The following is a 27339-nucleotide window of genomic DNA, read 5'->3' on the forward strand; positions in this document are numbered from 1 at the left end:
ATTTGTTTTCCATTTTTCTTTATTCTCTCTCTCTCTCTCTCTCTCTCTCTCTGTATTTTTTTCTTTATTTTATTTGTTTTCAATTTTTCTTTATTCTCTCTCTCTCTCTCTCTCTCTCTCTCTCTCTCTCTCTCTCTCTCTCTCTCTCTCTCTCTCTCTCTCAGGGATAAGAAATAGCTTTAATCTTTCTTGTTGTCTTTTTTTATATTTGCAAATTAACACCAAAATAATAATAATAATAATAATAATAATAATAATAATAATAATAATAATAACAATAATAATAGTAATAATAATAAAAATAAAAATAATAATGACAATAATAGACATATATACAACACTGATTTAAAATATAGAGAGAAGGAAGAAAAAGAAAGAAAGAAAGAAAGAAAGGATAAAATGATGAATGAGAAATGATGAAGCAGATTTAGAACTGAATAGAGAGAGAGAGAGAGAGAGAGAGAGAGAGAGAGAGAGAATAACTTATCGTAACCCCTCATTCTCTCTCTCTCTCCCCTTTATCATCATCATCTTCTTTTTCTCCTTCTCCTCCCCTCCCTTCCTTCCTTCCTTCCTTCACCTCACACCCCAATCTTAACCTTCCATCTCTACCTTCTTCCTCATTCTCTCCATCCCTTTCTTCTTCTTCTTCATCTTCTTCACCCTTTCCCCCCATCAACCCCCACCCCTTCCCCACCCCACCTGCCCCATTAGGAGACTCAACCAAGCCCCAAGCGCCTTCCACCCCAGCCCGACCCTTCAGGGCTTTGGGGCTGAGGTACCACTGTGCTGGGGGCTCGTCGGGGCAGGTCGAGGCGGGGCGGGGGTCATAGGTCATTGCCGGGAGGTCATCAGAGGTCAGGGGTCATCATTTGGGGTCATCGGAGGCCTTGATCACCTTCTCTTGTGCCTCCAACTCCTCGAGGGCATCGCACACGGCATCAGCAATCCGGATGTACTTCTTCTCCGTGTCGATGTAGCCGTCGCCCTTCTGTGGGTCAGGGCAAGATAGGGCAAGTTAGGTCAAGCTGGGTTGGGGCAAGATTGGGCAAGTTAGGTCAAGCTGGGTTGGGGCAAGATTGGGCAAGTTAGGTCAAGCTGGGTTGGGGCAAGATTGGGCAAGTTAGGTCAAGCTGGGTTGGGGCAAGATAGGGCAAGTTAGGTCAAGCTGGGTTGGGGCAAGATTGGGCAAGTTAGGTCAAGCTGGGTTGGGGCAAGACAGGGAAAGTTAGGTCAAGCTGGGTCAGGGGAAGATAGGGCAAGTTAGGTCAAGCTGGGTTGGGGCAAGATAGGGCAAGTTAGGTCAAGCTGGTTTGGGGCAAGATTGGGCAAGTTAGGTCAAGCTGGGTTGGGGCAAGATAGGGCAAGTTAGGTCAAGTTGGGTTGGGGCAAATTAGGTCAAGCTGGGTTGGAGCAAGATAGGGCAAGTTAGGTCAAGCTGGGTTGGGTAGGTTAGTAGTACCAACAGCAATATAAGTAACAGCAGTAGTAGTAATAGTAGTAGCAGCAGGGGTATAGTCTGGTCACACTTAAATCCGACCCAAGCTGACAACATAAACCTAATAAGCGTGTTTGCAAGCCGAGTGCTGATTGGCTACTGCTGTGGCTTCCAAGTTTTCTTTAACCTCTGTTTGTGTTTATCTCACGCAACACTTTCTGCTAATCTGCACTGTGCTTACGAACATGCTTAAGTTTATGTTGTTAGCTTGGGCAGACTTAACCTGGTGGCAGCGACGGGCCAAATTTGTGGCTTCACTGTGTAGCAGCGACGGGCCAAATTTGTGGCTTCACCGTGTAGCAGCAATGGGCCAAATTTGTGGCTTCACCGTGTAGCAGCGACGGGCCAAATTTGTGGCTTCACCGTGTAGCAGTGACGGGCCAAATTTGTGCCATGATATAAACCCCCCAAAATAGATGATCCATAATCTGATCACAAATGCTTGGATATATATTATGAAATGGTTTGTGTGAGGGGTGATTTTTTCTCATTTTTCTCGCTTGGGGGGACCATTAAGAAACATGATCCCGGCTGCTACCAGGTTAAGTGAATAGACTATAGTTACAGCAGGTATTAATTAACCCAGGTGTACACTCACGTCCTTGGAGTGAACCAGCTTGTTCCCCACGGTGACCTCCAGGTACCCGGTGGCCGTGGGCGTGCCATAGCTGGTCTGGGGGCAGGTTAGGTCAGGTCAGGTCTTTGATAAACATTCATTCATTTATCCTCCCCTCATACATTGCTTTCCTCTCCTTCCGCCTCCATTCATGTACCCTTCCCCTGCAGCAATAAACAATCAATCAATCATTCCTTTATCCTCCCCTCATACATTTCTTTCCTCTCCTTCCAGCTCCATTTATTTGTCCTTCCGTTCAATTAGGAGAGATATAAGGAGTAATGTGGTTATGGATGGTAAAGGAAAGGAAGGAAGGAAGGAGGGATGTTATTGATAAGAAGAATAGGGAAATGGATAGGAATGGAGAGAAAGGGAAGGAAGGAAGGAAGGATGTTATAGATAAGAATAATAAGTAATGTTGAAATGAATAGGAAAGGAGAGAAAGGGAATAAAAGAAGGAAGGAAGGAAGGAAGGAGGGATGTGATAGATAAGAAGAATAGAGAAGTGGATAGGAGAGGAAAGAAAGAAAGGAAGGAAGGAGGGGTGATAGGAAGAGAGGGAGAAAGGGAAGGAAAAGAAAGAAAGAAAACATCGGAGATTCACCATAAAACAATTAGATGAGAGAGAGAGAGAGATTGGGAAGGTCATTGAGGAGGATGCGGCGAGGGGAAGAGAAGGGAGAGGACATTACAGACGGCAGAGAAGAGGGAGAAAAGAATAAGAAATTAGAGAATGTGAAGAGAAGTAGAGAGAAAAAGAGAAGAGAAGTGGATATGAAGAGAAACAGAGGAAAGAAATAAAAACAGATTACAAATGGCATAGATTGGAAAAATGAAAAAAGAAGAGAAAAGAAGAGATCGTGGCGGCAGGGGAGAGAAGTGAGGAGAGAGTATACGAATGTCAGAATAAGAGAAAAGAAAAAGAGAAGTGTTAGTACTTACGATATCGAGCTGCTTCGGAAACTCGGCCTCCAACTGGTCCCGAAGCTGCTCGAACTTCGGACCGTACCCTCAGGCGCCGCTGCAGGGGAGGAAAGAACCGACATTAAGGGGGTCATCTCGGTTTTGCACTAACTCAAGTAAATATGCTCGGATTACCATGATATTTGCAAGGATAGTTAATACACCCTTGTTGAAGACCCAGAATGTCTTAAACCTCCTGAAACCTCATTACCAACGCAACTAATCTTATAATTAACACCTCTATATGAATTTACACGTCTAAAACCTTACCATAACCTCATAACAAGCTAATTTAACCAGTAACCTCATTCATGAACTAGAATGCGTTAAATCTCACACAAAAACTCATTATTAAGTAGCCCACTCTATGATCTGAAATGCGTTTAACCTCACAAAATCTATAACAACCAAATTTCGCCTTTAAGAACTCTATCAATAAGACCCATCGCATTAACAAACCCTTAACCACAATATCGAACAAATTAAACCTCTATTTTTTTTATCTACGTGGTCATAAATCGTTTGCAATAGTTAATATGTTGTCCCTCGAGGCAGTGCAAGCAAATTTAACCTCTACTATTAACGCACGTAAGGTCAAAAATCACATGGAACAGTGAATATATCGTCCCTTGAGGCAGGACCAAAGGAATTTAACTTTACTCTAAATAATCGCTTGGAACAGTGTTAAGAAGACAAGCCGTGGATTAGAAGACCATTGCAACAACATTAGAACAGTATTGCTTTGTATTAAGTCCCAGTGGAAGAGCTGAAAGGTGTTGGATTACTCGTAGCAAGTGCACAGGAGGAGTAAAATGGTGCTTAGGACAGAAGGGCGTAAGGGTGAGTGTTGCTTGGATGTGTTGGTTTGCATTGGGATAGAGAGACACACAACCATCTCTCTCTCTCTCTCTCTCTCTCTCTCTCTCTCTCTCTCTCTCTCTCTCTCTCTCTCTCGTCTTTATAAGTTGATGTCTTTGTCCCGCTTCTGCTACGTGCTTGTTAGTGTTGGCAAAGGATTGTGTTTTCGTGTGTCTTGTGCTGAAATAAAGGTTGCACACACACACACACACACACACACACACACTACCCCTCTGTGTTACGCATATATGATCATTAAGCATAGAGAATATGTTTTACTGACATAATAATAAAGTCTTTAAGGCTGCACTCGCTAAGTTATGGAAGCCCACTCAATCTCCCCAGCGTTAAATGTGGAGGTTTTGCGCAGCCCATAACTTATTTAAAAGGTCTTTCACTTGTATCACATATATATCTATTACGTCGTCGAAGATATGACGTTATTTTGCTTTTAACCTGGTGCCAGCGACGGGCCAAATTTGTGGCTTTACCGTGTACCAGCGACGGGCCAAATTTGTGGCTTTACCGTGTAGCAGCGACGGGCCAAATTTGTGGCTTTACCGTGTACCAGCGAAGGGCCAAATTTGTGGCTTTACCGTGTAGCAGCGACGGGCCAAATTTGTGGCTTTACCGTGTAGCAGCGACGGGCCAAATTTGTGGCTTTACCGTGTAGCAGCGACGGGCCAAATTTGTGGCTTTACCGTGTAGCAGCGACGGGCCAAATTTGTGGCTTTACCGTGTACCAGCGACGGGCCAAATTTGTGGCTTTACCGTGTAGCAGCGACGGGCCAAATTTGTGGCTTTACCGTGTACCAGCGACGGGCCAAATTTGTGGCTTTACCGTGTAGCAGCGACGGGCCAAATTTGTGGCTTTACCGTGTAGCAGCGACGGGCCAAATTTGTGGCTTTACCGTGTACCACCGACCGGCCAAATTTGTGGCTTTACCGTGTACCAGCGACGGGCCAAATTTGTGGCTTTACCGTGTAGCAGCGACGGGCCAAATTTGTGGCTTTACCGTGTAGCAGCGACGGGCCAAATTTGTGGCTTTATCGTGTAGCAGCGACGGGCCAAATTTGTGGCTTTACCGTGTACCAGCGACGGGCCAAATTTGTGGCTTTACCGTGTAGCAGCGACGGGCCAGATTTTTGCCATGATATAAACCCCAAAAATAGATGATGCATAAACTGATCACAAATGAGTTGATATATATTATGAAATGGTTTACGTGAGTGATGATTTTTTCTCATTAATTAATTCGCAAGAAACAGGATCCCCGCAGCTATACCGGGTTCATATTGCTAAGGGAGTGGATGGAGGAGGCAATATGGCGCCTCTCGAGGTTAAGGCGTCAATACAGGCCGCGCTTTGAGAAGATTTTAAAGACGTAGCCGGCAATAGGCCTATGTAGGCAACTGTATCCTCCCACATGCGATACTTTTGTCTTTCTGTGCAACCATAAGCAGGGCAGCAGACAGGGATCTTTCTTCATTTTCTTCTTCACATACATCGACACGCGCGCCTATGGTATGTCGCGCCAATGAAGGGCAAATGTATGTAGTCGCGCCCAAGGCGTAAAAAACAAGAGGTGGAACCGTTCACCCCCCCCTCTCCACCTACTGCGCATGTGACGTCACGATCTGGAAAAGAGAGAGAGGGGTAGGCAGGGGGTGAAAGAAAATGGTACGGTAATGGTATTCTAATGTAATTTAGAAGTCGCGCCTGATACGTACGTTGGTGACCCTCCCCATCCCATTACCAAATGTCTGTCACTTTATTTCAGGAACAGACAATGGCTAACAGTATACGTATCTGTACAAAATTTACACGCTGCTTGGTAACCATATAACCAGATAGGTGGGCTGACTAGCTGCTGGTAAATAGTCTCCCTTATATCTCATGCATGGGTGGTTGTCTGTTGGTCTGGGACATGACATAGGGAGCTTCCATGTAGGAGCAGGCGTTGGACTGTGTGTGTGTGTGTGTCCTCTATGCATATCTGCATGCATCTTTACCAAACCTGCCATGTGTGTGTGTGTGTGTGTGTGTGTGTGTGTGTGTGTGTAAGTAAGTAAGTAAGTAAGTAAGTAAGTAAGTAAACATTTATTGCCATAAGAATATACAATGCCAAACACACACACACATATATATATATATATATATATATATATATATATATATATATATATATATATATATATATATATATATATATATATCATATGGTCCGTCGAGCAGAAGCTTCATAACGGGCATATTTCAATCGAATATTAGACAATGAAGAAATTTATATTAAATCAATTATCAGTTGCCAAAATTCTATTGTACAGAGTTAAGGCTGCATAATCAATATAGAGTAAATTAGTAGCAGAACATTAGTTTTATAATAATAAATTATAATAATAATAATTAATAGCTATCGCAAGAATGACAACAACAGAATAAAAATAATAATACAATAATAATAACATGTTAAAATTAATAAGAAAAATAACAAAGAAAAATACAATATCAGTAGTATCATTATGAAAATATTAACAATAATCAATAATAACAACAACAGCAGCAGCAATAATATTAATAATGATAATAACAATAGTAGTAGTAGTAGTAGTAGTAGTAGTAGTAGTAACAAAAACAACAACAATAATAATAATAATAATAATAATAATAATAATAATAATAATAATAATAACAATAATAATGATTATTACAAGTACTTATAATCATCATTATTAAACCATGAAAAATATACCTTGCTGGCATAGCAAGGTTATGAAGCGCGCTCGACCTGCACTCCCTGGCCTCCCGACCAGCACTGCTGCTGCCTGCACTGGCGGACCTATCCTTCCACCACCAAGTGACGTCACGGGCAGGTGCGCCGTTCCTGCCAACTGTTGCCTTCCGCCCCCCCATGATGGTTTCACCTCTTAGTAAGTATGTCCATCTTGGTCGCGCCTATGATATGTCGCCAGCAGCCTCATTGAATGCTGAATGAATGAATGAATGAATGAAAAAGAGCAGCCAGGGTTGGGTCAAGTCTATATTCTGTATCGCTAGGATATTACAGGCGGCCATACCCTCTCAGGCTCTCATGCTCTCCAATTTTGACTGGCCAAGGACGCGCACCCCTGCCTCTCTCCTACATTCTTTTTTTTTTTTACAGCAGAGGAGACAGCTCAAGGGCAAAAAAAGGAAACAATAATGGAAAAAAAAACACTATTCGCTGTTCCTATAAAGCGTTCTGAGGAGTGGCCGAAAGAGAGGGCAGTTTCGGGGAGAGAGGTGTCCTGATACCCTCCTCCTGAAAGAGTTCAAGTCGTAGGCAGGAGGAAATACAGATGAAGGAAGCTTGTTCCAGAGTTTACCTGCGTGAGGGATGAAAGAGTGAAGATGCTGGTTAACTTGTGCGTAAGAGATTTGGACAGTAAAGGGATGAGCTTGAATAGAAAGTCGTGTGCTGTGAGGTCGCGGGAAGAAGCCGGTGATAACCACGAAGGGAAAAATTAAGTCAAAACCTTCAAAGAAAACCGAAAAAAGGTGAGAAAGAAAACGGGAAAGGCAAGCGAAATGGAAAAGAAGAGAGGGGAGGGAAGGGCGGCCATCTTGCTTCCTATTTTACGTTTATTACTGTATTTTCCTCACCAGTAGACGACGTGGACTTTGAGGCGGGTCATGGCGGTGGAGGACAGGTTGGCGTGGGTGGAGGAGGCGGCCGCGGAGAGTGGAGGAGCGCTGGAAGACGAGTGGAGGAGAGATTTCTTCCTCCCGCGCCCGTCTCCTGCCGCGACGTTGGACAGTTGCCGGCTGGTCTTCAGAATTTAGGGCGGAGTTGCCGGTTAAGGGTGTCGTTATTATTATTATTATTATTATTATTATTATTATCATTATTATTATTATTATTATTATTATTATTATTATTATTATTATTATTATTATTACTATTTTTATTGTTATTATTATTGTTACTATTATTATTGTTACTATTATTATTATTATTACTATTATTATTATTGTTATTATTACTATTATTATTATTATTATTATCATTATTATTATTATTATTATTATTGCTGTAAGTAGTTGTCGTAGTATATATAGTCGTAGTAGTCGTAGTAGTAATAGGAGCTAGTAATAGGCTAGTAGTAGTAGGCTCTGGGGGCGGAATAGGTGAATTTATTACATATCGTCCACCTCCTTAGCTACGTGGTGAAGTGGTTAGCGCGCCTATAGTTACGAATCCGCGGGCCCAGCACAGGCTCAAGGGGCGGCGTGACGGAGATGAGCACCGAGGACACGCGTAGGTATATAGAGTGTGGCCTTAATTCTCCTTCTACTTCTAATTCTTCTTCTTTTATCGTCTCTCTCCTCTTTATTATTCTTCCTCCTTTTCCTTCCTTTACTCCTTCACACTCTGTCCTGCCTGGGGGTTGGGGTGGTATGTTCCTCCCTTCTCAATCATCTTCGCTTTTTTCCTCCTCCTCCTCCTCCTCCTCTCCTACGCCTCCTCATTGTATTCCTCTTCCTTCTCCTACACCTCCTCCTCTTTATTCCTCCTACACCCTCTTCTATTCCATCTTCTACACCTCCTCCTCCTCCTCCTCCTCCTCATTTTATTCATCTTCCTTCTCCTACACCTCCTCCTCTTTATTTCTCCTACACCCTCTTCTATTCCATCTTCTACACCTCCTCCTCCTCCTCCTCTCCTTCTATCTCCTCTGCCGGGTAAAGGGACGCCCACAAAGCTCGTGGTATAAGTTTTAAAACCGAATTAATGGGACGCCCACAAAACTCGTGGTATAAGTTTTAAAACCGAATTAATGGGACGCCCACAAAACTCGTGGTATAAGTTTTAAAACCGAATTAATCCATTGCAACCACATATATAACTGGATAACCACTGTGGATAACTCACCATAACCAATCGTGACAGTTAATAAAGACAAAACAAAGTAGATAATATAAATGAACCAGGAAACCAATTGAAAAACCGAATCCAACGACATAACTCGACAACTTTTAGCATATCCAGTCATTATTGCAAATTCAAAGGGGACAAATAGCATAAAACAAAACAGATAAACGATAATATAAACAAATAAACAAGTAAACAACAACAACAATCCCGAATCAGTCAAACAGCGCCGAACTCTCCTAACTGCTAAAGGCGTGGGGAGGGAACCGATAATTACTCACATTTACCTTATTTTCTCGCTAATTACTCGTCCCATCAACACCTGGAGGACGCCAAAATCAAGATAAAGCCTTAAGTAAACCGTGTGACCCTTCAAAGGCTAAGGACACCGCGTAAAGGCTGCAAAATAAGGGTAAATATAAGTGTTTTTCCGACCCTTACGCCTCTTTGGTAGCCAGACATCCCCTTATATTTTTACGTTTTTCTCTTATTTCACGTTAATTTGAGGGTGTTTGGGTGTTCAGGGTGATAGATAAGGAGTTTTAGGGTGAGCCTGTGTAGAAATATCCATTGTTTGTGTATTGGATAACCTGGAAATGGGTTAAATAAGGGAGTGGATGGGATGGAAGGCTGGGTTGGAGAGGGCTGATGTATGTCACCTCGCCTCATATATTCACGTTTTTCTCTTATTTTACGTTATTTTTAGGGTGTTTGGGTGTTCAGGGTGATAGACAAAGAGTTCTAGGGTGAGCCTGTGTAGAAATATCCATTGTTTGTGTATTGGATAACCTGGAAATGGGTTAAATAGGGGAGTGAGAGGAATGGAAGGGAGGGTTGGAGGGGGCTTATGCAAGTCACATCGCCTTATATTTTTACGATTTTCTCTTATTTCACGTTAATTTGAGGGTGTTTGGGTGTTCAGGGTGATAGATAAGGAGTTCTAGGGTGAGCCTGTGTAGATATATCCATTGTCTGTGTATTGGATAACCTGGAAATGGGTTAAATAGGGGAGTGAGGGGAATGGAAGGATGGGTTGGAGAGGGCTGATGTATGTCACCTCATCTCATATATTCACGTTTTTCTCTCATTTCACGTTATTTTTAGGGTGTTTGGGTGTTCAGGGTGATAGATAAGGAGTTCTAGGGTGAGGCTGTGTAGAAATATCCATTCTCTGTGTATTGGATACCCTGGAAATGGGATAAATAGGGGAGTGGAAGGGATGGAAGGCTGGGTTAGGCAAGGGAGGGAAAGGGATAACATTAACAAGAAGACAGCCACCTCTTGCTAATTTAATACTTACAATATGGATTCTCTTCTGGTCCCTGAATGCTGTGCGGTTACAAATGGCTTCCTGAAAATAGAAGGGGGGCAGGGGGGGGGCAGCGGATCCGTTAGGTAGGTTGCATTAGGTTAGGTTAGGATGGATATATTTGGCACCCAGTATGGGGCAGCGGAGATACATAGCACTGGGCAGGACAAGGAGACGGCAAGGTCCATTAGGTAGGTTGGATATATTTGGCTTCCAGTATGGGGCAGCGGAGATACATAGCGCTGGGCAGGAGGGTTAGGTTGGATATATTTGGCTTCCAGTATGGGGCAGCGGAGATACATAGCGCTGGGCAGGACAAGGAGACGGCAAAGTCCATTAGGTAGGTTGTATTAGGTTAGGTTAGGTTGGATATATTTGGCTTCCAGTATGGGGCTGCGGAGATACATAGCACTGGGCAGGACAAGGAGACGGCAAGGTCCAATAGGTAGGTTGTATTAGGTTAGGTTAGGTTGGATATACTTGGCTTCCAGTATGGGGCAGCGGAGATACATAGCAGTGGGTATTATAACCTTATTCTTTCTCTCCCTCGGCAGGACACACATCATGGCCGCTGCCGCAACAATACAACGGAAGCGGAGTATTTTCGATGATTCTGACTCCGATGTGGATGACCCTCCTACCCCCCCATCTCCGCCAGCTGCCCCCTCCCTGGCCCCCCCTGCCCCTAAAGCAAAGAAGATAGAGGAGGAGGAGGAGGAGAAGAGGATAGATGAAGAGGAGGAGGAGGAAGATGATGTGAAGAAGGGGAAAGGAAGAGGAGGTGGAAGAGGCAGAGGAAGAGGGAGAGGAAGGGGTAGAGGAAGAGGAAGAGGAGGAGCAAGAGGAGGAGGAGGAAGGCAGTTAAGAGGTAAAAGAAGAATGGAAGATGCAGAAGAGGAGAAGGAGGAAGAGGAGGAGGTGAAGAGAACAAGAAGAACCAGAAATCAAAATAACAAGAAAGAAGAAGAAGAAAAAGAAGAAGAAGAAGAAGACTCAACCACCACCACCACTACCACAACTACCACTACTACCACCAAGCCCAACAACAACAACAGCAGTAATAGTAATAGTAGTAGTAGCAGTAGTAGTAGTAGTAGTAGTAGTAGTAGTAGAAGTAGTAGTAGAAGTAGTAACAGTAGTAGTGAGATAGGGAGGAGGAGAGGAGGAAGAAGAGGAGGAGGAGGAAGAGGAGGAATATCAGAGAAAGAAGAAGAGGGAGAAGAAAGAGGAATAGGAGGAGGAGGAGGAGGAGGAGGAGGAAAAACAGCACCAGGAAGAGGAGAAGGAGGAGGAGGAGGAGGAATAAAGAAAGGAGGAAGAGGAGGAGGAGGAGGAGGAAGAGAAGGAACATCAGACAAAGAAGAAGAAGAAGAAGGAGAAGAAAGCGGAACAGGAGGAGGAGGAGGAGGAGGAGGAAGAGGAAGAAGAAGAAGAGGAGGAGGAATACGACAGAAGCTCAGAACACCATCACCACTAGAAGAAGAAAAAGAAGAAGAAAGAAAGAAAACAAGAATCACAGAAGAAGAGGAGAAGGAGGAGGCAGAAGAAGAAGAAGAAGGAGGAGGAGGAGGAGGAGGAGGGGAGGGTCCGAAGGTTAAGATGACCCCTGCCCAACAAGCCCTGGCCGAACGTAACCGCCAGCAAGCAATTCTACGGAGACGGGAAAAAGCCAATCGTCAGAACCCTTACGCTGTGGCCGAGAGGTGAGAGAGAGAGAGAGAGAGAGAGAGAGAGAGAGAGAGAGAGAGAGAGAGAGAGTGTTAATAGTAATGATTGTAATAGCCATCAGCATCACCCTCCCCCCCCTTTTCTTTTTTTTCCCTTCTCTTCCATTCTTCCTTCTTGTCTCCATCTCTCTCTCCCTTACTCTGCTTTCTTCTTTGCTTCCTCCTTCCTTCATTCTTTCTCTCTCTCTCTCTCTCTACCTCCCATCTTTTCTTCCTCTGTCTGTACTTCTTCCTTCCTTCCTTTATTTATCTTTTCCTTCACCTGTTCCTTCCTTCCTTTCTGAATCTCCATCTATTCCTTCCTTCTTTCTCTCTCTCTCTACCTTCTCCAGCTTTCCTTCCCCTATCTCTACCTCTTCATGCCTTCCTTCCTTCCTTCCTCACCTCTCTCTCTTCCTTCATCTCCATCTGTTCCTTCCTTCTTCTTCTCTCTCTCCCTCTACCTCCCATCTCTCCTTCCCCTATCCCTATCTCTTCCTTTCTTCCTTCTTTTTATCTTCCTCTCCTTCCTCACCATTCATAATCTCCTCCTTCTCCTCCTCCTCCTCATCCACCAGGGAGAAGAAGGAGGAGGCACGCATCATCCGCATCAACAACACGAAAATGGTTGACTCTGGCGGAGGCTTCTTCATCGAGGAGGAGGAGGGGAAGGAAGGAGGAGGAGGAAAAGGAGGACTGACCAAGGAGGATATGCTGGCTGCGGTGAGTGAGAGGGGGAGAGAGAGAGAGAGAGAGCAGGGAGGAAAAGAATGGAAGGAAGGAAGGAAGTATGAGTGTGTGAGGAGAGAGGGAGAAAGAGGGAAAGTGCGTTTAGTTAAGGAAGAGAAAGAAGGAATGAAGGAAGGAGGAGGGGAGAGAGGGAAGGGAAGGAAAAGAGAGGATAGAATGGAGAGAAGGAAGGAGGAGGAGGGGAGAGAGGGAAGGGAAGGAAAAGAGAAGATAGAATGGAGGAGAGAAGGAAGGAAGGGAGGAGGAGAAGGAAGGAGGAGGAAGAGGATATTCTGTCTGTGGGGAGTGAGGGAGAGAGGGAAAAGAGAGGATAAAACAGAGGAGGAGAAGGAAGGAGGAAGAGGAGGAGAACTGACCCAAGGATAGATATGCTATTTACATTACAGCTGCTGGCACACCCCCTGAAATTTCCCCGACCTTGAGCTAGGGTGTAGGGGTATGTAGGGATGTGTAGCTAGGGCGTAAGGGTGTATAGGGGGGCATTCAGCTGCTGGTACACCCCCCTAAGCTTCCTCTAATGTGCCGTCACCTCCCCTACAGATGCAACTCGTAAATGACCCCAAGCCGTTCGTGGAGGAGAGCGACCGGCCAACGTGTGATACTTGCAGCCGCACCTTCCACGCCTCATACCTCTTCGACAACTTCTCCCACCCCACCTGTGACCAGTGCCGGTGTGTGTGTGTGTGTGTGTGTGTTTCCATATTCTAAAAACTTGCGTCATATTCTTATGGTTACTCTTTGCATGCTTGTTAGTTTTGTGTGTGTGTGTGTGTGTGTGTGTGTGTGTGTGTGTGTGTGTTGTTAAGGATTTTAGTGGGAATGGAGAAAAATAGTTTAAGAAAGTAGGGAAAGAAAGGAAGGAAGGAAGGAAGGAAGGATGATGCTGAGGGAGAGGAGGGAAGAGAAAAATACATAAAGGAAGGAAGGAAGGATGGAATGAAAGAGGGAGAAAAATACATTAAGAAAGAAATGAATGAATGAAGGAAGGATCTGAAGGAGGGATAGAGGAAGGAAGAGGGAGAAAAATACATTAAGAAAGGAAGGAAGGAAGGGAAGGAAGGAAGGATCAAAAGAAAAGGGGAATTGAAGGAGGCAGAGAAAGGGAGGGAAAGAGGAAAAAGGGGTTAAAAAAATACATAAAGAAAGGAAGGAAAGGAAGGAAGGATGAAGTCTTGTTAATATTCTTGTTGCTACTCTTGAAACATCACAACCTCACCAGCACCTCATCACCACTCATCATCATCACAACACATCACCACCACCACCTCTCATCACCTCATCACCACTCATCATCATCACAACACATCACCACCACCACTTCTCATCACCTCACACCACCACCTCATCATCATAACACATCACCATCACCACCTCATCACCACGACCTCACCCAGCACCTCATCACTATCACAACACCTCACCACCACCCCTGCTCATCACCGCGACCTCACCCAACACCTCATCACCACCTCACACAGGGACCCCGACGACGCCCACAGCCTCGTCACACGCACCGACGCCCGGGCCGAGTACCTCCTGAAGGACACGGATCTGGACAAGCGCCCGCCGCCACTCCGCTACATCCTGCGCGCCAACCCACACAACCCGGCTTGGGGCGACATGAAGCTGTACCTCAAACTGCAGGTGATGATGATAATGATGATAATGATGATGATATAGTGAGGTTCCAAATATCCAGACAATTTAACCCGTCCGCTGCGATTGGCACGGATTTGGCTTTCACTGGTAGCCTGGTCTTTCTCTGCCTCTGTGGTGGATAGTGGAGTGTTTCCCATGTGGTATTGGTGTGCTGGATTTGGCCTTCACTGGTAGCCTGGTAACATACACTCCCAGGTCTTTCTCTGCCTCTGTGGTGGATAGTGGAGTGTTTCCCATGTGGTATTGGTGTGCTGGATATCCCCTCCCAAGGTGCAGGACTTTACATTTTTCTTCATTGAATTGTATCAGCCACTTTTTTATACATTCCTGTAGCTTGATGTCTGACTGTAGGAAATCCACAGTCAAAGAGTTAAATGTTATTGCTGAAGGCTGAGTGTTAGTGTGTTTATCTATATATGTGTTTGTGTTTACTGATGTGTGTGTTTGTGTCCCAGGTGGAGAAGCGAGCGCTGGAGGTATGGGGGTCAGAGGAGGCCCTGGAGGAGGCGATGGAGAAGAAGGAGGAACAGCGGCAGACCAACAAACAGAGGAAGTACAACAAGAAGATGAAAGGTGTGTGTGTGTGTGTGTGTGTGTGTGCAGTGGGGGTTTGTCTGTGTGTGTACCTTTGTGTGTTCTTATGTGTGTGTGTGTGTGTGTTTTGGGAATGTGTGTGTGTGTGTGTGTGTACCTCTGTGTGTGTTTAGGGAAAGAATGTGTGTGTGTGTGTACTTGTGTGTGTGTAAGGAGGGATTTGCTTGTGTGTGTGTGTGTGTTTTTATGTGCGTATCTTACTGTAAAGAGCATGTGTGTATGTGTGCTTGCAAGGGGATGTCCATGTTTGTGTATACCTATGTGTGTGTGTGTGTGTGTGTGGTTTGGAAAAAGAATGTGTATGTATGTGTTAAATCCATGTATGTATGTACGTATATATAACCATACATCCCCCCCCCCTCCCACCCCTAGAGCTGAGGATGAGTGTGCGCAGCAGTCTGTACACACGGGCCAGCAAGACGCACACACATGAGTACGGCGAGGAGATGTACATGCCTGACGAGGACGAGTACACACGGACATGCAACTCCTGCGGGCACTCCTACTCCTACGATAAGATGTAGAGAGGGAGAGAGAGAGAGGAGGGGATAGAAGAGGAGGTGAGAGAAGAAACAAAAGAAAAAGAAAAGAGAAGAGGAAGGGGAGAGGAGAGGGGGAGAGAGAGAGGAGAGGAGAGGAGGGGATAGAAGAGGAGGTGAGAGAAGAAACAAAAGGAAAAGAGAAGAGAAGAGGAGAGGAAGGGAGAGGAGAGGAGAGAGAGAAGAGGTGAGAGAAGAAATGAAATAAAAAGGAAAGGAAGAAGAGAAGAAAAAAGGAGAGGAGAGGAGAGAAGAGAAGGGGATAGAAGAGGAGGTGAGAGAAGAAACAAAAGAAAAAGAAAAGAGGAAGAGAGAAGAGGAGAGGAAGGGAGAGGAGAGAGAGAGAAGAGGAGGTGAGAGAAGGAGGGAAAAATGATTAACAGTTTCTCTTTTTATTTTCCTCCTCCTCCTTCTCATCTCCTATTCCTCCTCCTCCATCTCATCTCTTCTCCTCCTCCTTCTCATCTCCTCTTCTCCTCCTCCTTCTCATCTCCTAGTCCTCCTCCTCCTCCTCCTCACCTGCTATCCTTCCTCTTCCTCCTCCATATCATAGTTCAATTTATTAGGAAGTTCAGAGAATGACTTTTTTGTATCGAGAGAAAGCAAGAGATTTTAGTTCAGTGTGCGTTTGAAAGAGTTAAGAGAACGGGCATTAAGCATCAATAGGTTTTTATATGGTACTTAATTTAAAGATCTTTCCATCATTTTCTTATAATCTCATCCATTTTCACCTTTCTTATATACATACATGGATCTCACCCGGTTATCCATTCACCCAGACCAGCCGTAATGTTGTCAGTGTCACAGGAGGGCAGGTTATGGCATCTCTGTGTTTGTGTGGCAGGCCGTGTGGAGTCAATCTGTGTCTCTTTCCTTAGTGGAGTGTTTCCCATGCTGGATATCCCCTCCCAAGGTACAGGACTTTACATTTCTCTTCATTGAATTGTAGCAGCCACTTTTTGCTCCATCCCTGTAGCTTGGTGATGTCTTCTGGTAGGACATCTCCAGTCAAGGGGTTAAGACCAAATGGACAGGCACAGTAACTTCGTAAAACTGGACGAGTGAGGCAATATGTGACCCTTTCTTGGGGTGAAGGATGTGCCGAGCTACCCCACATGACCTGCCGGAGACGCTCACACACACACACACAGAGGCGAGAACACTTGATTGTCTGACCCCCTGCCCCTCCCCCACCACGTTCCCATAATTAGTGATGTCACCCTTAAAAGTGTCGCGTTTTCTTTCATTCGTCGCACACGACATAAATAAAAACACTACCCGTGACTTATGACCTGTGAACATGACGATACGATGACAAATGGACCATAGACACGAATCTGTACAATGAATCACACACACACACACACACACTCAGAATGTACAAAGGGGTCAGGATAGTTAGACGCACACGACAAAATTGTCCTTTACTGGTTAGGAATGATCATACACCATCATCATCATCTTCATTATCTTAGCATTAACCACATTATCTCTTCCTCTCGTCACAATGCAGTGGTAGAAAACTGTGTGTTGGCAGGGAGTGTGTGGGGGTGAAACATGCCGGCTGAGAGAGAGAGAGAGAGAGAGTGGGAGGTAATTGTGTATCTGGGGGGGCTGTGTCTGTGGGGTTTGTGAACATACTGTGGGGTGACATCCTGTGGGGTCCTGTGTGCTGTGCTGTGAGAGAGAGAGAGAGAGAGAGGGGGGGGAACATACAGTGAGGGGCTGTGTGCGTGTGTGAGGGAGAGAGAGAAAGGAGGGTTAAATATTAAAATTATCCAAAATTTTGTAAACTAATACAAAATCAAACACAAAACACACACACACATACACAAAAATACATACATACACACACACACTCACTTACAAATACGTGCATACACACCCACTCAGAAATACAGACACACACAAAAATGTAAGTAATATAAAACAGCAGATACTACACCACACAAACACAGCATTCTTTTGTGAACAGATTAGGTCTCTCTCTCTCTCTCTCTCTCTCTCTCTCTCTCTCTCTCTCTCAGGATGTGTTGTGATGTAGTGGTGGTGGTACTGGAGGGTTTTCTCTCTCTCTTTCTCTCTTCCTTCACCTTCCCTTCCCTCACTCGTCTGCTTCTCCGTCCTCTGCGGAAAGAAGACAAAAATTAATAACGGGAAAAAGTAACGAAAGGAAACAAAACACCGATTAGAGAAGAAATTAATCTCCAAACGCTGATGTCGCAAAACTGTAAATCCAAACGTGGGTCATATGTGTTGGTGTTGGCCACGGTAGAATAAATATCCAGGCAGTAGATACCCGGATGTGCCCAGCGTATAGCCCTCCCGCTACACTCCGATGTCATGCTATTATTATGGAGGTCCACGGAAGGGGTATCAAGGGAAAGTAAAAGACTGATATAGGCCCAAACAGTCCCCTCGATGTAGACCCAAACAGTCCCCTCGATGTAGACCCAAACAGTCCCCTCGATATAGACCCAAACAGTTCCCTCGATGTAGACCCAAACAGTTCCCTCGATACAGACCCAAACAGTTCCCTCGATATAGACCCAAACAGTTCCCTCGATGTAGACCCAAACAGTTCCCTCGATGTAGACCCAAACAGTTCCCTCGATACAGACCCAAACAGTTCCCTCGATGTAGACCCAAACAGTTCCCTCGATATAGACCCAAACAGTTCCCTCGATATAGACCCAAACAGTTCCCTCGATGTAGACCCAAACAGTTCCCTCAATATAGACCCAAACAGTTCCCTCGATATAGATCCAAACAGTTCCCTCGATGTAGACCCAAACAGTTCCCTCGATATAGACCCAAACAGTCCCCTCGATGTAGACCCAAACAGTCCCCTCAATGTAGACCCAAACAGTTCCCTCGATGTAGACCCAAACAGTTCCCTCAATATAGACCCAAACAGTTCCCTCGATATAGATCCAAACAGTCCCCTCGATGTAGACCCAAACAGTTCCCTCGATATAGACCCAAACAGTCCCCTCGATGTAGACCCAAACAGTCCCCTCGATATAGACCCAAACAGTTCCCTCGATATAGACCCAAACAGTTCCCTCGATGTAGACCCAAACAGTTCCCTCGATGTAGACCCAAACAGTTCCCTCGATGTAGACCCAAACAGTTCCCTCGATGTAGACCCAAACAGTTCCCTCAATGTAGACCCAAACAGTTCTCTTGATATAGACCCAAACAGTTCCCTCGATATAGACCCAAACAGTCCCCTCGATATAGACCCAAACAGTCCCCTCGATGTAGACCCAAACAGTCCCCTCAATGAGCAGACATAGATGTAATACAGCTTTGTTCTCCAGTGCCTTCGTACACTTGTTAGACGAAAAGGTTCCAACATGGACACAATTTTGCCCGGTGAGCATTCCACTCAAAGCCTTTTTCATTGAGCAAGCAGTAGTGACCTCTGAAGCAATTTTTGTTCTGTGATACATGTTAGAAATTATATATCAGGGGATGACTAAATTATTTGATGTAAATGTGTTTCGTTTCAAATAGTTTTAAACATTTCACAGTGCTTGCAACCTGACATCCATTGCATCACAGTAACCAAGAAAATGCAGACCCCAGACTTATGTGACATTTAGTAACAGTTTAGATGCCTAGATGCCTGTTAACCATAAGAGCCTAAGGAATCTGCAAGAGGGTGATAGACCTATTCAAGTCAGCTCCTGTAATCCTAACCCCACCTAACCTCACGCGAATTTTAAGAACAGTTTAGATTCCTTGCCTAGATACCCATTAAGGAATCTACAAGAGGGTGATAGAAGTCAGCTCCTGTAATCCTAACCCCACCTAACCTCACATGAATTTGAAGAACAGTTTAGATTCCTTGCCTAGATACCCATTAAGGAATCTACAAGAGGGTGATAGAAGTCAGCTCCTGTAATCCTAACCCCACCTAACCTCACATGAATTTTAAGAACAGTTTAGTTTCCTTGCCTAGATACCCGTTAAGGAATCTACAAGAGGGTGATAGAAGTCAGCTCCTGTAATCCTAACCCCACCTAACCTCACATGAATTTTAAGAACAGTTTAGATTCCTTGCCTAGATACCCGTTAAGGAATCTACAAGAGGGTGATAGAAGTCAGCTCCTGTAATCCTAACCCTACCTAACCTCACGTGAATTTTAAGAACAGTTTAGATTCCTTGGCTAGATACCCGTTAAGGAATCTACAAGAGGGTGATAGAAGTCAGCTCCTGTAATCCTAACCCCACCTAACCTCACGTGACTTTTAAGAACAGTTTAGATTCCTTGCCTAGATACCCGTTAAGGAATCTACAAGAGGGTGATAGAAGTCAGCTCCTGTAATCCTAACCCCACCTAACCTCACGTGAATTTGAAGAACAGTTTAGATTCCTTGCCTAGATACCCGTTAAGGAATCTACAAGAGGGTGATAGAAGTCAGCTCCTGTAATCCTAACCCCACCTAACCTCACGTGACTTTTAAGAACAGTTTAGATTCCTTGCCTAGATACCCATTAAGGAATCTACAAGAGGGTGATAGAAGTCAGCTCCTGTAATCCTAACCCCACCTAATCTCACGTGAATTTTAAGAACAGTTTAGATTCCTTGCCTAGATACTCTACAAGAGGGTGATAGACGTAAGCTGTAATCCTAACCCCACCTAACCTCACTATCTATTAAACTCATTGTGCCTCTTCTCAGATGTGTTGACCATACTAGCATTCACCACATCATGAATAACAAAGGAAGGTCATTCTAGTGTTAGGCAAAGCACAAAATACAAGGAAACAATTTTAATTTACCCACAAACATGAGAATATCACAGAAAATGGAAGACAGTATGAGTGAGAGGGTGACTATACTATTACTACTACTACTACTACTACTACTACTATTACTACAACTACCACCGCCCTCACATACCTTCACCAGCCCCTTCCTCCTCATCCTCATCCTCCTCATCATCTTCCTCAGGGCCCTCCTCCTCCACCTCCTCGATCTCCTCCTCCACCACCACCACGTTGTCATCCACCTCCTCCTCCTCCAGCTCCTCCTCTTCCTCCTCGCCCTCCCCGTTCTCAACCTCGATGTCGGGAACCAGGAAGTACTGGAGGGGGTTGGGCCACATGTCATCCTTGATAACCTGCGGAGAGAGGGAGCGAGTGAGTGAGTGAGAGGGGGGAAGAAGAGGAGTTATGAAGAGAGGAAGAGCCAGACAGTAAGAATGAATGTGAAGGTAATACAGTCATCCCTTAAATAGTACGGTTTTCAATAGTCCAGTTTCGGCTTTATACGGATTGTCATAGAAGAGCTTTTAAGGATTTTTAAATTTCGTGCTCGTCGGGAAATTTTAAAATCCTAAAAAAATCATCCATGAAAATACACATACAACCGAAACCAATCTATTGGAAACCGTACTATTTGAGGGATGACTTGTTAGAATGAGGAAAGAGGTTTGGAAGAGAGAAATAGAGAGAAGGGAAAGAGGAACAAGGGAGGGAGGGAAACGGTTAAGTATGTAAGAAGGGGTTAGGAAAATGAGAAAGGGAAAGGGAGGGAGAGAAAGGAAGGAAGGAAGGAAGATCGAAGTAATGAAAGACAGAAGGAAAGAAGTTAGGGAGTGAGTGAGGAGAGAAAGGAGAGAGAGGAAGTGGCAATTAGAAATGAGAGGAGAAAGGAAACCATTAGACTGATTAGAGAGAGAGAGAGAGAGAGAGAGAGAGAGAGAGAGAGAGAGAGAGAAATTATAAATGAAGAGAAAGAAAGATAGCATTAGAGAGAGAGAGAGAGAGAGATGTAAAATTTATTAATGAGGAGAAAGACGAGAGAGAGAGAGAGAGAGAGTGGAAGTAATATTCAGAAATGAGTGAGAGAAGGAGAGCATTAGAGAGATTATGCAACAAAACAATAATAATAATAATAATAATAATAATAATGACAATAAAAACAGGACAACTATTTCTCATCCCTTGTACGTAAGTTAAACATTTTTTACGGCATTATTTTTTGTATTTAAAGAAAGAGAAAAAATAAACTAATAAATCATTGTTTTAATAAAATTTATTTCTTGAGATGTGAGACTTTTTATTACCTTCCGAGAGAGAGAGAGAGAGAGGAAAGAAAGGAGGAAAAGGGAAGGTAGGCAAGTCAGAGAGAGAGAGAGAGAGAGAGAGAGAGAGAGAGAGAGAGAGAGAGAGAGAGAGAGAGAGAGAGAGAGAGAGAGAGAGAGAGAGAATGGATTATTAGAAAGATTCAAGTTCAGAAAAAAAGATTGTAAGCAAGATTAAAGTCAGAGAGAGAGAGAGAGAGAGAAAAGGAATGAACAGAGAAAAAACACAAATCCAGAGACATAAAAAAGGAGAGAGAAGGGAGAGCGAGAGATAAAGCGCGCATCACCCACCTCCGCTATCTCGTCCGCCGAGGGGTCGCCGTGGTCGCAGAACCATGAGAAGAATGACCTCAGTTCCAGGGGCCGCTTCCTCGCCCCGCCGCCCCGCTCGCCCCCGGCCTGCTGCTGCTGCTGCTGTTGCATCCGCTGCCTAAACCGGTGGAGTAGGTTGTGGCCATCTTTCCACTTGATCTCCGTCGAGTGTGAGGCTGGAACACCTATAGGGGGGAGGGGGTAGAAGGGAGGCTAGGGTTAGTTGTGGAACTCAGTCTCGGCATACGATTCACATTTTTATCTTTCTCTCTCTCTCTCACCTGACCTAACCTGACAGTATCTTTAATTTTGTTGTGGTCTTTTATTTTCATTTATCCTTTTTCTTTTCTAAACTTGGTCTTGTTAATAGGTGCACCTAACATCACTATAGGCGTTCCAGGATTCGGTACTTTTCCTAACTTATAGGTGGGGTTTGAGGGTAAGAAAAGTTCAGGGAAAAATGTGAAGAATTATTGATGGGGGAAAAGGGGGGGAGAGGGGAGGGGGGGTTAAACACGGCTTTAAAAAAAACATAAACATAAGGGTAAAAGGTATATAAATAAAACCATAATGAGGGTAAGGGTTCCAGGGTAAACTATCGAGAAAGACCCGAGGAGTGGCCACCTACACCCACCTGTGGAGCCGAGGTGGAACTCTTTCGTCAAGACTTCGTTCTCAAAGTACGGGTTCTCGTCGAAGAAAAATTTGATTCTGGAAAGAAGAGAAAAGATAATATGCAGCTGGACACAAGACAAGGTGGGAAGAAAATAACTGTGATAATGAGTACCAAACACATTATTCATTACATGACAGAAAAAAGTAATGAATAGATATGATTAAAATCGAATATACATCCCTTTCTCTGATCTCATTTCTTTATCCTCTACTCCCTCTCTCTCTCTTTCCCTTTCTCCTACATATAAATCATTTCTCTATAATTTCTTCACTCTACTCTTTCTCCCTCTTTGGTCCTGTTCACACGAGGCATTTTCCGTACCATTAACCCCTTGAATGTGGATTTCCTACCAGAAGACCTCACCAGGGTACAGGAGTGGAGCAAAAAGTGGCTGCTACAATTCAGTGAAGAAAAATGTAAAATCCTGCACCTTGGGAGGGGATATCCAGCACACCAATACCACATGGGAAACACTGCATCCACCACAGAGGCAGAGAAAGACCTGGGAGTGTATGTTACCAGGCTACCAGTGAAGGCCAAATCCAGCACACCAATACCACATGGGAAACACTCCACTATCCACCACAGAGGCAGAGAAAGACCTGGGACTGTGTGTTACCAGGCTACCAGTGAAGGCCAAATCCAGCACACCAGTACCACATGGGAAACACTCAACTATCCACCACAGAGGCAGAGAAAGACCTGGGAGTGTGTGTTACCAGGCTACCAGTGAAGGCCAAATCCAGCACACCAATACCACATGGGAAACACTCCACTATCCACCACAGAGGCAGAGAAAGACCTGGGAGTGTGTGTTACCAGGCTACCAGTGAAGGCCAAATCCATGCCAATCACAGTGGACAGGTTAAAACACTCACCATGACATCACCACGAGCAAACATGAGACAGAACATGACATGAGGAGATTATAAGGCAGCTCGAGTCACACGTTGAACCCAGAGACAAGAGACTTTATGTGAACGCTTCTATAACTACCACTGACTTCACACTCCTGCACTTGAATAAAACATAGTGTGAACAGGGCCTTAATTTTCCTTTATCCCCCGCTCCTCTCTCTCCCGCCCTCACCTGTATCCAGACTTGATGTCGTCGAACTCCTCCACGTCCAGTTTGCTGAGGTAGTGGAGACACTCTTCCTCCTCCTCCTCCAAGATGGCAGAGATTTGAGGGTGGTTGACGAACTATAGGAGGTGGTTAAGGAAGACACACAGTGCACAGTTTCCCTTTCCTAGCTAGCACAATGGTGGGGGGTAACTGTTTCAAGCATTGCCAGACTGTCCTACTCGGTATCTTGTATACTTTCAATTTTGCAGCACAGGGAGCAAAGGAAAGGGAGTTAACAGAAGAAAAACCTAACCCTTTCCTAGCTAACACAATGGTGGGGGTAACTACTTCAAGCATTGCCAGACTGTCCTACTCGGTATCTTGTATACTTTCAATTTTGCAGCACAGGACGCAAAGGAAAGGGAGTTAACAGAAGAAAAAACTAACTCATTCCTAGCTAGCACAATGGTGGGGGTAACTACTTCAAGCATTGCCAGACTGTCCTACTCGGCATCTTGTATACTTTCAATTTTGCAGCACAGGGAGCAAAGGAAAGGGAGTTAACAGAAGAAAAAACTAACTCATTCCTAGCTAGCACAATGGTGGGGGTAACTACTTCAAGCATTGCCAGACTGTCCTACTCGGCATCTTGTATACTTTCAATTTTGCAGTACAGGGAGCAAAGGAAAGGGAGTTAACAGAAGAAAAAACTAACTCTTTCCTAGCTAACACAATGGTGGGGGTAGCTATTTCAAGCATTGCCAGACTGTCCTACTCGGTATCTTGTATACTTTCAATTTTGCAGCACAGGGAGCAAAGGAAAGGGAGTTAACAGAAGAAAAAACTAACTCTTTCCTAGCTAACACAATGGTGGGGGTAACTACTTCAAGCATTGCCAGACTGTCCTACTTGGCATCTTGTATACTTTCTATTTTGCAGCACAGGAAGCAAAGGAAAGGGAGTTAACAGAAGAAAAAACTAACTCTTTCCTAGCTAACACAATGGTGGGGGATAACTACTTCAAGCATTGCCAGACTGTCCTACTCGGTATCTTGTATACTTTCAATTTTGCAGCACAGGAAAAATGGTAAACAGAAGATATAAACAGTAACTCTCCTAGCTAACAATGGCAGGGGATATGTACTTCCAGCATTGCCAGACTGTCCTACTCGGTATCTTGTATACTTTCAATTTTGCAGCACAGGAAAAATGATCAACAGAAGAAAAAACTAACTCTTCCCTAGCTAGCACAATGGGGGGGATATGTACTTCCAGCATTGCCAGACTGTCCTACTCGGCATCTTGTATACTTTCAATTTTGCAGCACAAGAAACACACACACACGCACACAGGAGATTGATTAACACCAGAAGCGAGAGGTTAATATTAGTGGGAATAAGTTACTAGCCTTTGCAGCTATAACATACTATTTGAGATGAAACAGGTTATGATTATAGCAGTGATGAGTTACGATTTCAGAGGTGGTAGACTCATTTTAACGGGAATTGGTAACTCCGCATTTCTTCAGAGGCAATAGGTTACCGTATCAATTTACTGCCAAAATATTACTTTCTAGGTGACAATCCATTACTGTTTAGGAAGGAAAGATAATTATTTCAGCTGGTTATCATCATAGCAGCAAAAGGTTACTATTTCTGCGAGAATAATTACAATTTTAGCGGTTATGGGCTACTATTTTAGCAGCAATAATTTTCTACCTTAGCGGCAACGACATACTATCTTATGTGGCAATAGGTTACATTTTTTGCACTGATTGGTAACCCTTTCAACAGTAATAGATTACATTAGATGTGTGAGTGAGGTGCTGGCCTGCCCCGCCACATGTGGGTGGGTGTGATTCTGGATATTTACCCAAAAGACTGATGAGAATGGCAGATTTACGCCAGTCCTTGCCATCAATAGTGTAGCAAAGTTTAACATCTTGGCAGCAATGGGTTACTATTTTAGGGGAATGGGTTACACTTTTTAGAATAGCTTACTATTTTAGTGGCAATAGTGATATTTCTACTCTGACTGATGACTTTCAGCAGCAACAGATTACTATTTCAGCAGCAATAGGTTACAATTTTAGCAGCAATAGGTTACTATTTTACCAGCAAAAAGATACCCATACCCGCCGGGTGGGTACATAGATGGCCTGGCTGAACTAAGTTATGCTGATCGTCTCAAGGCTCTTAACCTATACTCTGTACGAGGCAGACTTTTGAGAGCAGACCTCATTAAATGTTGGAGTCTTTCATAATCAGCATGCCATTTCTCCGTCTGATCTATTTACTATCTCCCCAGTTACTACTACCAGACGCCACAGATTCAAATTAGCCAAACCACACACCTCCACTGAGTGTAGACGCAGATTCTTCAGTGTTAGGTGCACTGATCACTGAACTCCCTCCCAGACGGCATTGTTAACATTGTTCTGTAACAAACTCATATCTATACACCTTGCTTAACACCTAGCTGCACATGGCACACAATTCCATCCATTATTTTTGTACAAATCATAATGTCCTTAATTGAACTGATGGGCTGGCATGCCGGCAGTTGTGGGCTATCCTTCTACGTACCACCGATGTGAACCATGACATTAAGTTGGGGCAGCCAACCAGGTGAGTAAACCATGACAAATAAATTTTAACGTAACAATTAAACCTAACGTAACCTACCTAACAGGGGGGCTTTGCCCCCCTCAACTCCCTTAATAGAGAGGGTTTGCCCCTTTCAACCCCCCTAATGGTGTGGTTTTGCCCCCTCCCCCTTGAACCCCTTCTATTTTCTAGAAGTCATTCATTACTGCCCTGCATCAGGGACCAAAAAATGCTCTATAATGTAGGCATTAACTTGGCAAGAGGTGGCTCACCCTTCTTCAGCATTAGCCTGGTAACCGATCACCCATAACCCCAACCATAACCAGCACATGTTGACCTCATCACCACCACATGTTGACCTCATCATCACCAGCACATGTTGACCTCATCACCAGCACATGTTCCTCTCATCACCAGCACCACATGTTGACCTCACTACCACCACCACATGTTGACCTCACTACCACCAGCACATGTTGACCTCATCACCACCACATGTTGACCTCATCACCAGCACATGTTCCTCTCATCACCAGCACCACATGTTGACCTCACTACCACCACCACATGTTGACCTCATCACCACCACATGTTGACCTCATCACCAGCACATGTTGGCCTCACTACCACCACCACATGTTGACCTCATCACCACCGATACCCCCACCACATGTCCCTTCCCCGCCACCAATACTACCACTACGCCACCCGGCACCCACACACACACGCACGCACACACACACACACACACACACACGCCCTCCCCGCCCGCCACAAAGGATACGGCCGTGACCCAGAAGTTGGGGATCCGCTGTATGATCTTGCTGCGCCTCTCGAAGTTGGGTTTCCGGAGCTTGTTGTATTTCTGCTCCACCTTCAGGATCTCCTCGCTCGCCTTCTCGTTCAGCTGGTCAATCTCGTTCTGGCACGCGTCGATCTCCTCCAGGGCCCGCTGTGTCTCCGGGTCGTACTCCCTCGCCTCGCCGGACCCCTCGCTGCCCGCCGCGGGGTCGAGCTTCTTCATCTTGGCCGGGGAGGCGCCTGAATCCGACATGTTGCGTGGCCGGGGTGCGTGCGTCTGCCCTCCCTCTCTCGCCGCTGGGCCACCACTGTAAACAAAACACGGCTGCCTCCCCTTGGCATCCTCCCCCTCCCTGGCCACATTATCGTACTCAC

General features: G+C 44.7%; 3 protein-coding genes and 1 long non-coding RNA gene across 53 annotated transcripts; 1 reads left to right on the forward strand and 3 right to left on the reverse strand.

Annotated features, from left to right (window-relative positions):
• Positions 1 to 350: 350 nt before the first annotated feature.
• On the reverse strand, positions 351 to 7736 carry LOC127006304 (uncharacterized). The gene is made up of 4 exons (XR_007759408.1): positions 7579 to 7736; positions 3057 to 3135; positions 2097 to 2171; positions 351 to 991 (listed from the first exon to the last, which is right to left on the reverse strand). It is a non-coding gene; the product is annotated as an uncharacterized LOC127006304 (long non-coding RNA).
• Positions 7737 to 9062: 1326 nt separating this feature from the next.
• Positions 9063 to 15764, forward strand: LOC127006306 (ABC transporter F family member 4-like). The gene is made up of 7 exons (XM_050876022.1): positions 9063 to 9260; positions 10712 to 11860; positions 12442 to 12586; positions 13154 to 13284; positions 14092 to 14257; positions 14728 to 14845; positions 15239 to 15764. Exons 2-7 carry the CDS (start codon positions 10722 to 10724, stop codon positions 15388 to 15390), a joined length of 1851 nt encoding a protein of 616 aa, XP_050731979.1. The 5' UTR covers positions 9063 to 9260; positions 10712 to 10721; the 3' UTR covers positions 15391 to 15764.
• A 1052-nt stretch (positions 15765 to 16816) lies between these two features.
• LOC127006308 (protein SET-like) lies at positions 16817 to 27289 on the reverse strand. Its single transcript, XM_050876079.1, has 6 exons — positions 26948 to 27289; positions 23582 to 23694; positions 22451 to 22527; positions 21796 to 22001; positions 20319 to 20538; positions 16817 to 17532 (listed from the first exon to the last, which is right to left on the reverse strand). Exons 1-6 carry the CDS (start codon positions 27215 to 27217, stop codon positions 17510 to 17512), a joined length of 909 nt encoding a protein of 302 aa, XP_050732036.1. The 5' UTR covers positions 27218 to 27289; the 3' UTR covers positions 16817 to 17509.
• Positions 17539 to 20312, reverse strand: LOC127006307 (uncharacterized). Of its 50 annotated transcripts, none has more exons than XM_050876074.1 (3): positions 19964 to 20312; positions 19540 to 19645; positions 17539 to 19221 (listed from the first exon to the last, which is right to left on the reverse strand). In XM_050876074.1, the coding sequence occupies exon 3, from the start codon at positions 18858 to 18860 to the stop codon at positions 17553 to 17555; it is 1308 nt and encodes a 435-aa protein (XP_050732031.1). In that variant the 5' UTR covers positions 18861 to 19221; positions 19540 to 19645; positions 19964 to 20312; the 3' UTR covers positions 17539 to 17552. The 50 variants fall into 50 exon arrangements, with proteins under 50 accessions (XP_050732031.1, XP_050732025.1, XP_050732013.1 ...); XM_050876068.1 differs by having other exon boundaries at positions 17539 to 19327; XM_050876056.1 differs by having other exon boundaries at positions 17539 to 19433.
• Positions 27290 to 27339: the final 50 nt, after the last annotated feature.

The sequence above is a fragment of the Eriocheir sinensis genome, chromosome 32 (assembly GCF_024679095.1).
Source record: "Eriocheir sinensis breed Jianghai 21 chromosome 32, ASM2467909v1, whole genome shotgun sequence".
NCBI lineage: Eukaryota > Metazoa > Arthropoda > Malacostraca > Decapoda > Varunidae > Eriocheir > Eriocheir sinensis.